At 41.8% G+C, this 12749-nt stretch overlaps 1 protein-coding gene across 1 annotated transcript in view; it reads right to left on the minus strand.

Moving 5' to 3' along the window:
• The window catches only part of UBE2F (ubiquitin conjugating enzyme E2 F (putative)), a 52051-nt gene that overhangs the window by 16317 nt on the left and 22985 nt on the right, over positions 1–12749 (minus strand). The window contains exons 7-9 of the mRNA XM_063400084.1: positions 11983–12040; positions 3459–3491; positions 1365–1427 (exon numbers count right to left, since the gene is read on the minus strand). Of these exons, the coding sequence (XP_063256154.1) occupies positions 1365–1427; positions 3459–3491; positions 11983–12040 (154 nt within the window). The remainder of the gene's footprint in view (positions 1–1364; positions 1428–3458; positions 3492–11982; positions 12041–12749) is intronic.

Here is a 12749-nt window from a genome sequence, read left to right on the forward strand (position 1 = left end):
TTTACCAATGCTTATGAGACCGTTAGGAGTTTAATAAATAAAAAATGTTTGTTCCCCCAAAAAATTGTGATTTAGCGGTCTGTCAAAAAAAGGCTCAATTTCCTTCTCACTTCTTCAAACAACTTCCATGCCAATAGTGCAGCAGTACCTATTTTTAAGGGCTCACCTCTGGTTTTGAGGGAAGTGTGTCTTTTAAATCAGCTAGCATTTTCCTTTCTGTGGATTCCCAAGATTTCCAATCTCTCAATGAGGCTGAGATTGCAGGATAGCAATTTTACCCACGCAGGGCCAGTGGGTAGGACAGGATGGGCTTTAAGGTTCCTTCCAACCCAAACCATTCTGTGATTCCATGATTAAAAAAACCCACAAAGACCCCTCTCTTCCAGAGGAGGTCTGTAGATAATTTTTTCCAGCTTTGCTTTATGTTCTCATCTCAGCCCTGCAAACATGGATGAATACCAGAATAGCTGCAAGAGCTCATTAATCAGAAAATAGTTGGAAAGATGAACTTGCAATCCTGGCATTTCCTCTTGAAAAAATGAGATAAATTAGGTGCACTGCCTGACTGTATTTTCAATGAACTCTCCAAATCAACACCGGCTTACCTGGAAACTTTCTTCAATCATAAAGGTTAAATTCAACAAAAGTGTCAGAGGAGTTTAATTAAAACGAGAGGTCTTGAACATACCAAGTGTGAGTTCCACGTGCTTGAGGAATACATCTATGTAGTGTGACATGATGGAATTTTGGAGATGGGAACAAAGGAGAAATTGGCACTTCTCCTCAGAGGTTTGAGCAGGACATCCCATTTATGTTCTGCTTTGCCAAGTTCACAATACACACATGAATGTCAGGATCAGTAAAAAGAAAATAGAAGCTTCCACACTCCTATTCTGTAAACTGGCCCAGATCTCTCCTGGCTTTCTAAACACATGGAACGTGTAAGAGCTCTGAATAAAGGAGCTGCCTTTGACAGAGACAGAGGAGATCTTTCTCCTTTCACAGGTCTTCTAAGGCAAAGGTCGCTCATGTCAGCATGCCAAACCAACTCACCATCAGCTTGTTACACAGAACACGCACAACTTCAAAGGAAACCTCAGGCACCAGAAAGGAAAGATCATCTCTTCTGGGGCTGTGACCACTTTCTGGCCCTCATTCCCAGCACATGGTGACTAACAGTGCTGTGTGGAGTGTGCTTTCCCAGAGAAAGCACTTTTTGTTTGAGTAACTGCTGCTGATAAAATGAGTCACTCCACTGCCTCAAGCAGCAGTTCCACCCCTCCAAAAGGCCTGGCTGGGAACTGCTGAGTACAGAATGTGTGTTTGTTTAGGAACAACCTGCCTTAAATAAACCACTGACTCACCTTGTCACGCAAATGATGCTCTGCAGCCTCAATATTCAAAGGATCGTCAAAATTCAAAAGATCCTGGAAAAGAAACACAGAGAACATTGAGGGGCTCCCACTCACTGCATCACAAGGAGCCCAATGCCCTCACGAAGGAGAGATGGAACAAAGCAAACAGGGCAGCAAGGGCAGGGCCATTTCATCATTTAATCACTGCCTTGGTGCTGTCCCTGCCAAAGGTAAATGCAAAGGAGTGTGAAAAACGGAAACCAAATCACAGGACAATTAAATGGCAACAGCACCAGGGCATTTAAGACTTTCCGGTGTGGGCCACACATGCCCCATGGCATTTCTCCCTGGAAGTGAATGCATTTCTATTGGAAAACTAAATTTGGAGGAACACTTGAACTTTCAGGGGGCACAATTCCTGTTGATTTTTGTTAGAGGGCAAACTAAACCTCTAAAAAAACTTCTGCAAAGAGTGTGCTGATAAAGTAGGAGTTTCTTTAATTCCACCTCCACAGAAGAGCAGTTTAATTCTCTCTGTGAAGAAGCTAGGTAAGCTGGAGCTTGACAGGGAAGTTTTAGTGCTCTGGGAAGAACAGGACCTAGAGGAAAAGGAGTGCAAAGACCCTGAGAACTAAGGACATGTGGGGTCAGGGAGCAGAAATGGTCACAACAAACCTCAGGCCTCTCAAAAACTTAATAACAAATATTTAATGTCAAATACTAACTTTGGAAGGAGAAAGGATCTAGGGTTAAAAACAATGGAGAAGAGGAATCATCATTAAAAATAACACTGCCCAGTCTAAGGTCAGCCTCTGTTAGAGTGAAACACCACTGTCCCACGATGTGAAAGGCTCCTGGCAGTCCCTGACTCATCTTCAAGCAGCAAAGCCCACGTTTCACTCAACTCAGGGCACCAACCCACCTCCTTTTCACTCACTCTCTTCAGTAAAACCCCCATGAATCTGCCAGACCAGTGTGTCAGCTTTTCAAAGCCTGATTATTTTCAAGAAGCTGGCTGTGAGGGAAACCCAGGAGGGAAGCACAGCTCTTACCAGCCATGACAAATCCCCGTGGTCTCCTAGGCATGACCACCCCTCTCTGCAGCTCTCTGCACAACATTTTTATGTGCGGCTCTGTCCCTGAGGATTTTGCTTCTCTCCACTTACTTGGCATGCACAGGGAGACTGACTGTGAAACAAAATTCACTTTTGCTGGAAAGGAAAATGCTCTCCAAACTTTTACAACAACTTACCAAAGAAGTCGTTGAAAAAACCAACCAATCCTGTGGATGCCAGGGAATCCCAGCTTCCCTCTACACCCTGGGATGCCTCTCTCCAGAGGGGATGACAAATGTGCCACCAGGTTAGTTCTGCTCTTTGCTTTCTCCAGAGCTTCCTACCCAGCAGCAATGGCTGAGGGAAGGAATCCCTAAAAAATGTAACTTTTGTAAAGATTTAGCCCCTCTCCACTTTTAGGGCAAAAGCAGCTGTTGCATCCTGCCTGTCTCCTGCAGCTTCCTGCCCTCTCCTCTATTTCCAAGGTGCTCCTGCAATTACACATTCCCTGCTCCCATCAGTGTTTAAAAAAAGGGGAGGATCCCTGAATAAAATCATGTAAATTGTGTGGCAAGTCAGGTTTTATCCCAACTCTGTGGGTGGATACCAGGGCCCCTGAATAGGAATGTAAGTGTTCAAAAAAGGAATGAGACTGCAGGGCAGTCAGTAATTCCTAAATCACTTTTTTTTTTAAAGACTAACACCAACACAATTCCTTCTTGGAGCAGTATGAATTTCTATTTCCTGCAAATCAGCAGAGGAAGTTTCACACCGTGTGGAAGATCCCAAATAATCTGTTATCAAAACATCCCCTAATGTTTCTAACCAAAGTAAAACCATGTACAAAAAGCAGGCATTTCAGACAGCCTGGATGAGCTCCACAAACAAAAGCACAATCTGATTTCATACTTGTCCAACACCCACTGAAGCCAAGGGAAATAATGACCTAAACTTTTAGGGGCAACACACAGGATTAGCATTAGGTGATGCTGAAACTAAACCAGGCAGGAAAAAGAAAAGTGGACATACAAAATATTCCTTTACTTACAGTAAATAAAGAGTTTAACCCCCAGACAATATCCTGCAAAGGAAAAAACACAGTTAAACATTCATTTTAGGAGTATTGAACATGTTCACAAACTTTAATTTTCCATTAATTCATCAAGTAACTGGAAAAAATATCTAGATTACGAGTAATGTTTTACTGATTTAAATCAAAATGTTGAAAAAGCTTTCTCATTTCATGGCCATTTGATAGTCAGAAGTGAACAAAAACCAAATACTGCATTTTCAAACAGAAGAAAAGATCTTTCTGTGTGTATTCCTGTTGCTCCTCCATTCAAGGAGGGGAGTGATACCTTAGGATATGCCACCAACTGAGAACTGCTTAATTTAAAGGGTAGGTAATGAAAGTTCATTCAGCAATCTATTCTTAAAATTAAAAAGGGGTCAAACAAATACTTGAAGCTGTCAAAATATCAGAGAAAAGAGGGTGAGCTGTAGTAGGAGTACAGAGAAATACTATTCTTACATAAGCATTTGTCTCAAGTCATTCTACAGCTCAAATGTATTTTTTACAATAAAGATAAAGCCTCAACACAAAAAACTTCCTATGCACAGCAAAAAACTTCAATAAATGAGTGTATTTGAGCTTGTTTCCTGTTCTGGGCCCTGTGCTGAGAGTGTGAACCACAGAAATCCCTATCTCTTTAGGGACACTGTCCAATTATGCCCTGATGAACACGACACCATGTCAGCATTACGCAGCCAACAGCCTCTCACAATCCAATTTTTGATCCTGCACAAACAACCCGCTCAGTTTATCTGCTTTTAAAACATCAGTCTGCCCAGCAGAGCTGCCTCTGTCAGCGTTTCCAGCCTCAGCACCTTCTCAAGTGTGGCAAAGGCAGCAACTTTCAAACGTGCTCATCGCCCTCAGTGGCAGCACAGACACATAAACTGCACAAAAGGGGTCACCCAGACATTTAATTACAGTTATCTGTAAATTTTAAGACTCTAGTGCTGAGTATCTTTCTCACTCCCAAACAACAACTCTGCCAGCTCCCTGGCAGGCAGGAGAAAATGAACTATTTCAAATAATGGATGGAAATCGTTGTTTTACACTTTATTTAAGCTTCTGTGCTTGTTCAACTGCTGGCACAGAAACCAGGCACAGCAGAGGTCAGCAGAGCATGGTATTAAGGAAACCTGTATTAATCCTAGGGATAGAATATCAGTACAATGCAGTGATGTGCCAAAGTCACAGATTAAACGAAGATTGATTGGCATGGAGAGCCTGGAGAGTAGCAAAAGGCAGGAAGGTCTCAATTTCCACTTGATTCTCCAATATCCAGGCATCAGAGGGTGCTCAGCAGCTCTGGGCAACCCCTGTGCCCCAGCAGATGCTCTGCCCCCAAAGGTCAGGAGCCCACTCCACTGCTGCCCTCCAAGGCTGTATTGTCCTTCAGGGAGGCAGAGTTGCAGGAAAAAATGATATTTTTAGAAGCTGCCTTCTATGTACACCATGAGAGAGCAGGCTGCAGTTACAGAATGTGATGCAGAATCACGAAATACTGAGCATTAAAACCACCCTGAAGAGGTACAAGGCCATGTGAGTCCTCTGGAGTCTGGCCATTTCTAAATCCTGAATGCCAAACCTGCATTCCCTGGGTTACAAACTCTCCACAGCTGTTCAAGCACCAGCTTGGCTAAACAGGAACAAGCCAGGAGCACGTCAGTGCCTTCTAAAATCCTCAGGAGCTCATCTTCTTCTTCCACTAAGCAGTGCTGAGCCCCCTGCTCTGCCAGGAGCTCCCCAGACATCTGCAGGGCTCTCTCCAGACAAAACTCCTTCTTGCCCAATACCTCACACAAGTAAATGCTGCAGCTCAGAAAGGAGATGTGATGTCTTATTTTCCTATTATATAATCAATTGCTCCCAAATTCTTACTTGCTGAACCCTGGTTTTAATGCTTTGGAGTGCTTGACTCATTCGGGGTGGTTTTACAGAGTTCTGGTAAAAAACAAAAAAGGAGACACCAAGCAAAAAAGAACAACAAAAGCCTTTGCACAGGCACAAATGTCAGAATGCTGTACATTTCCACTGCCATTCTAGACACCAAGAAGCATAACAGGATTATTATTATTACTATTATTATGACTGAATAATTTACCTGGGAAAGTCTTAATACCATTTTTGATGTCTCCATCTATTCAAGATTTGCTGGATTCATTTTATAGCCTTGCATGGCTCCATAAAAAATAATGCTAAATTACTACCAGGGGGCAATTACTTTCTGTAATGAGCTTGAGGCTAGCTTGGATTTAAATCCAGGATATTGAGAAAGGGAAGTGGGATGGAACAGATAAGCAAAAGTGAAGCAAGTATTTGGTATTTGAAAAACTCAACCCTGTTAAATTGCAGAAATAATCACTCTGCATTACTGACTTCAGCAGAGCTGTTGGTTGCATGCAGATAAGCACTGGCCTTGCTTTGGGTTTTCCTGAGGAACTTAAAGGATGTGCAAGCCACCAAAGATCTTCTCAGATTTGACAGCTCAAAAACTTCTGTTCTCCTTCAGAGTAATAAAGCATCAGGCTTGGCTTTAAATACTTACTGAACTTGTTGCTTAAATAGTCTGAAAACCAAGTTAAGGCTGTGTGCAGGAATTTTTAAAGGTTATCTTCACAGGGAGGAGCAGGGCAGGTGGCGACCGAAAATGTGAATGGTGCCCACCTTGATGGTGCTGCACTTGAGTGAGACCCTGCTTGGACAGGATCAGACATCTCCACCTGAAAAAGCTGCTTCCTTCACAAAGCTGCTTCTCATCCCATTTCTTCTCTGTGTTTAACATCTAAGTTACAGAGGACAAGGGCACCACAGCTGAGGGGCAGCCACAGAAAAAAAATTTTAAAAAAAATTAAATTTTGGTACAAAAGCTGAGAGCCTCTGCCTTTGTACCAAACCTCTGCTTTGTGTACCTGCCCAGGCTGGACCTACCAAATTCCTCGAGCTGCTTTATGTGGTTGTTCCTGCTCCAGCCGTGCCCAGGCTGTTCCCTGTTCAGTATTCCAGAGGTTTCCCATCAGCTGAGGTGTCACCCGTGGGTCAGACGCCTTTGGGAGTCCAAGGCAGGGCTTGGATACTCAAGTGGGCTTAGTTCCCATCTGTTCTGCTAGCTCAGAGCAGGCAGTGATGGTGTTTGAAACAGGAACTGGGACTCCCAGGCACAGCAGCACCTGGCTAAGCCCACACTGGGTAAGGGGAACAGGGAATAAAGAGGGAAGCACGCTCTGCTCTGTGGCACTGTCACCACTCCGGGCTGGAGCATGGGGAAGTCAACACAAGCAAGTCAGAAGATCAACAGGCTGCTGTAAACAGCTCTTTATAATTGTCCCTTTTCACTCTGGACTATTTTTGTGCTGCATCCGAGTGAAAAGTTACACTAAATCCCTGCCCACAGATTTATTTATGGCATGCCAAACGAGGAGAAAAAACCTGCTGCTGCACCAGTGTCTGAAGTTCAAGAGCAGTGACTCAAAATCCCCAATGCAGCTTTTGAAACAGCCTCTCCTGAGGCCAGGGAGACTCAAAGCTCTGCATTTCTAGGAGGTCCTGACTCAGTCACTGATCTGGCCAAGTGACAGTTCTCAGAGCCACTTGACAAAAGCAGTGCCACTGAAACCATGTCACAGACAAGGGCTTCAGAAAGACAACCACAGGCACTTCTGGAGAGAGAGCAAACATGGAAATCGCAAATTTAGATTTAACAGGCAAAGTATATTTGATAAATTAGTTTAAGAAGAGAGCAAACCAGACAAAAGCAACCTAACAAACTTCCAATCAAAGAAACTCCCTCCAGACATCCACAAAGCATTTCTGATCTAACAGACTGCAAAAATCAGAGCTCCTTGCTAAACCATTTTTTATAAACAAGCAATTTAACCCAGTCAGATGAACAAATGGAGCAGTAGTCATTTATACAAGGACATGTCTGAAGCAAATTTTTTTGGTTTGTTTTAAAAAGGGCTGGAAATGCCTTTGAATATGAATAGCTCAGCTTGCTCTAGTCCAGGCCATGCATGGCCAAGCTCTGGGGCAGCTCTCTGCTGTCTTGTCTGCCTAAACACCACCTCAATGTGTTTTTCCTCTTCCCTTCCTCTTCTTCCACCATCTCCTAAAACCAAATCCAGCTTCTTCCTCTCTTCACTGCAGCCTAAAAAACCAAGCACACTTTATCCCACCCCATAAAATTTATCCTTGGTCCTGGGGATCAAAAAACAAAATGTTTTCCTTCTAGAGATGTAGGCACTTTTTAGCTTATGAAAAACCTCCCTTCTACACTGTCTTCTCCCAAATAGAATTTGTATTTCCTCTCCCGCTCCTCTCTAAACTTGCAAAAGTCGAAAAACATTGTTTTCACTCAGAATAATGTGATGAAGTGAATGCCACCTTTCTTAAGCCACCTCAGTTGTCATGTGCCTGCCATCCCTGCCCCTGCTTCCCACCCAAACACAACAGCAGCTCCCTGCAGGGCTTTGGGTAACTTAAAAGGCATGAGCTGCTCCAGTTAGCAAACACAAAACAAGGAGGAAGGCTGGAACACCATTTCTTTTGTACTTCAATATAGGAGGGGAAAGAAACCAGGAACAATTCCAGCCTGTTCCTCTCCCAGCTGTGACCTGCCAAGGCAGGAGCACTCCTGTCCAACCCCTCACTTTGTCACTGACTCCTTGACATTTGTCCCCGTGGTTAATCCAGGGCAAGTGGAAAATCCTGTGTAAATTATTCCCTGGGGAATTCTCTGATAGCTCCTTAATGAACTACACCACAGTGATGACACTGAAGCCATCACCCTCTGGAGATCAATCTGCTCAGTGCATTAAAGCTGACACAAATGGAATATTCAGAAATCAACAATTTGGGGAGAAAAGGCATGGTTTAATTGCATTTACTGAGGTATCTCATGCTTATAATAACAGCTACTGTACCTAAACTAAGGATTTGGCTTTGCAGGGGACAGGAAAGAGAGAAAATTTAAATTCTGCAAATCTTTTCTGAAGCAAAAGCTATTACAAGACACTGAGTTGTAAATTCTCACCAGCCTGGGCATGTATGGAGGGAAAAGAAATAAATAGCTTCTTACAAAACTGATAAAGCCAATTTATAATGAAGTCAAAATACAACACAATATATCCATGGAAAAATATCTCCTGAAGCTTATTTTAAGAAAAAACTGAATGTCAGATCTACACAGGAGATTGTTTTCAGTAGTTTACAGCTTCTCTTTCCAAATACTGAGTCTGAAGTTTTTGTATGGGGCTTATTCAATTTTCAGAGGTGAGGAAGACACATAAAAAGACCGACTCCGAAACAGGATTTGAATAAATCAATAGCTGCACAATGTTAACATAATGCTGAGAAAAACAGCCTGAGCAACAAGAATTAATGTTACATAAAGCACACAGGTTTCTTTTTTCCCTTCATCCTCAAGACAGTGACAGTTATTTTACTGTCTGTTTAAAATACTCCTCTACACTAATTACAGATGATTTTGACAGCCGACCATCTATTTTCCTTAAGGTGAAAGTTTTGTACTTTCAAAACTCCTCAGGTTGATGCTTAAACCTTGAGGTAAACTGGAGAAATTAAGTCACGACCCTCTGATTTATTTCTCCAAGAGATGTGTTTGACATTTGGATGATTCCAAATGAAGCCACTGCACTGCCTGAACAGCAGAACCAGTGAACCAAACAGGACAAAACGTTGCCATTTAGTATTAAAACACTAATTAAATTAGCAAGGCTCTTAAGGATCAACTCCACGCAGCAATAGTTTACTGGAAATGAGTCTTAATTCCTTTTAGATCATGTAATCTAATAGCACAGGCAGATATTTATTAACCCAGGATCTGGAGTTATGGGAGAGAAATTCTTGACAAAACAGCAGTTTCCTGTAGGTGGGCATGAAAAGCTGTCTGCAGATCTGTAGTTTAGATGTTTCCCACTCCTGCTCCTGTCTCTCCTGACAGCAATAACACAAAAATAACAAAACCCAGCAGGCTGAAGTACCTCAGTGAAAAACTGAAATGCACATACACCTAACAAACATGGGAACCCTCCAGAAAATAACCCAGCTATGTGAGACCAGCTGGATCTCTATCAGAACACAGCTACAAAAAGAAGAAAAAGGGTGGATATTCCCTGTGAACATCCATCACACATTTTTAAACACTGGTTTTAATGTTCATATGCTCAGCCCAAGTGGGGTTTGATTATTTTTAAGGTCCATCCATCAGCCACTGCTTTATGAACCAATTTCCAGCTGCAGTTAGAGGTAACTGCAGAAGGAGCTTGACTTGTAGAACCAGTCAGGCATTTAAAACACAGATCCACTTGTTCAGTTCTTAAAATCAAGAACCTGAGATGTTTTCATAGCAAAGTGAAAACAAGCATTTAGGACAAAGCTGAGGAATATTAAAAGAGAACTAACTCAGCTAGGCAGGTGATAATCCTGTCAAGTAATGTTGAGGACTAACAGGAGCTACTAAAGCACTCTGGAGTTTGAAATTGCAATTACTGAAGGGTACAAAGCAGAGAGGCAGAGTAACAGCAACGGTATAAAGTTATATGATGTATTTAAAAGCTGGTATTTCCAGTGACAATAAAAACAATCTGAGAACAGAATGGAATTAAAGCCATCTATTTGGTTTCTGCCTGGGAAAGTTTCATTTTGACCATCACACCTAAAAACAGGAGAAATGCAAGTTCAAACACTCTGAGCCCAAAGCAACTGCAGCAGTCTCCAGTTTTGTGAATAAGCTGTTTTAAAGAGCAAAGTGTGCAATAAAATGATGCAGAACACGGCAGAATGGAGACTGAAAGATAAATAAGCTCCTGTTGCTAACTCATGTTTAGCTACAAAAGAGTAGAAGATGAGACAAAGATCAGCTAGAAAGCACTGCAGCAGTGTTTACACAATCCACAGCCTGGAGACCAACCACTCCCAGAAATTATCTAAGGGTCTGGAGTGCTTCTATGAGTAAAAAAAAGGTGATCTAAAAAGTGTATATACAGACAGGCTGAGAGATTAATGTTTTAAACCTTTCCAAGGTAAGAGCCCAACTCTGCTCAGAACCTGATTTTGAAAAAGCAACTGAAGCAGGAATTCAGAAATAGCACATTCTTTAGTGCCTTCACTCACAGAGAGGCTGCTCTTCACAGTGGTCCATGGAAACGTGTTCCCAAACACAAAGAAGGGAAAAAAGAGAAAGCTCAACCCTTGGAAAGCTGAAGAGAATTCAATTATGGATGAGTGAGATGCCACCAAGTGCAAAACAATGCTGGGAAACAAAACTGAGTTAGGTCTTCCCCCCTTAGAATCCTCCACACTGTTAAGAATACATTTTATCAGGTAAGTTTTACAGACAATTTAGCAGATTTTCGTTTTTACTTCAGAAAGCTTCTTCGTGTTTCTACACATTTGATACTAAAAAAAATATTGAAAAGGTCACAGCAGTTTATTTTGAAGGCTTTTTCGTGTAAGAGCTCTGCTGCCACCACAAGGATTCAGAAATGAGACACAATCAAAAACTTGAGCTTTCTAAAGGGTTAAGCAGACAAGCTCCATGCATTCAGCATGGTTTGTGCATGGGGCTTCTCTATTCTCTATTTGAATGGCTTTTCTAATGCCCTTGGAACAGTTTTTGTGTCAGAAGGACTTGTCCACTCTCAATTTATTTCTTTAGAAGTAGTTCAGAGTGCTTCATTCCTCCAGAAGACCAGGCTGACTTCTTATTTTTGACAAATGAAATACTGACTTTTAAGTCCATAACAGGCCAAGATTGGATTACTGTCGACAGCGCTTCTGTGCAAATTCTCACTGCTCCCCTGGTGGTGATGAAAGGCTGTAAAAAGTGAGCTCACAACTGTGGTGCTTCAATGCCAGAAAATTTAAAAACCCAAGGAGGACATTTGATTTTTTTCTTTTTGAAGTTCAGCTACTCCTTCCTTTTCTCTTGCTGAATCTCTTATTTCAACAATCACAGAAAAAGCTCCTGTCATTTGGGTTTCTTGTCCACTTGTTATAATTTTTTTAAGGCTGAAGCTTAAAACTTGTAGCCTAAAAACTTTTTTCTGAATGAAAATACAGAGACAGGAACAGACCTAAATTATTCCATGCCTTGATTTAATCTGAGATGAAAACAGAAACACAAAAGGCAAAACAAAATCACACCAACTTATGCAAAGACAATAGAAGACTGTTTAAGGAAATCCACAAAATAACAAACTGGTTTTACTTCCAGAAAGTCACATGCTCACCTCAGAAGAGATTTTACAGATGAAAAAAGTCACAGATCTCATTCACAGTGCCAAAAAACCCAAACCAAGTATCAGATAAAGGTAATTTTCAATGTGGTTTTAGAAAGAGACAAACACCTGATGTGTGCCCTTTATCCACCTAACGTTGTTAAAACTCCGAAGAAACAATTCTGGCAGCATTCCTGGGAACAGCAACAGCAGGAAGATAAGATGTACCTAGTTTGATGGACACATCCAAAAGGAAACAGTACCTTTAAGGTTCTAGTTGGGGCCCAGCCAGTGCCATCAATTGAGTGTTCTCTCAATAAACTGCAAGAAAAAGACATACATGTTATACAGAGCATATTATTCTGCCTTTGTCAGAACCCTTCTCAGATAACATCAGGAAGTAATTGCAAGATAAGATCTAATTCTTGCACTATTTATATCCAGGTAATGGAATTTTAAATCCCAGGAGTTGGGATGTCTGTCTAAAATTACCTTCGACACAGTGTTATTACAGAACTCTCCACCTGAGCTCAACCTCTGTCAAACACCTGAATTATTTTCCTCCAGCAGCACAAGTGTGACAGAAACCCGTGTGACAGGCTCAACATTAAACCCTTTTTTTATTCCCGGGTGCATTTTAGAACATATTAATATCTGGTGAAGAGACAGCCCTGCAGGATGACCCATCTCTCACCAAAATGGACCAACCCAATCCAAAAAAGGGTGTTTTGAGGAGGGATATCTAATCAGCAGGGAGAGGATCATCACCCTCTATTCTGTGAAAGGACTTCAGCTTCCTACAGGCAGAGATCAGAAGTGAAGCAGTTTCAGTCTGTCTGCTCCAGAGGAAAAACTTCCTTATGAACCATAACTTGAATTTTAATATAAGCACACCTGAATACCAATATAGAAAATACAGAATTTTCTACATGCACACATCCAGTATAGAAATTCTGTATGACCAGCACAGTCACACATTAATGGCACACATTAAGCCCAGTGAAGCTGCTGACCTATCTGCAAGTAGAAA

The sequence above is a fragment of the Prinia subflava genome, chromosome 6 (assembly GCF_021018805.1).
Source record: "Prinia subflava isolate CZ2003 ecotype Zambia chromosome 6, Cam_Psub_1.2, whole genome shotgun sequence".
Classification (NCBI taxonomy): domain Eukaryota; kingdom Metazoa; phylum Chordata; class Aves; order Passeriformes; family Cisticolidae; genus Prinia; species Prinia subflava.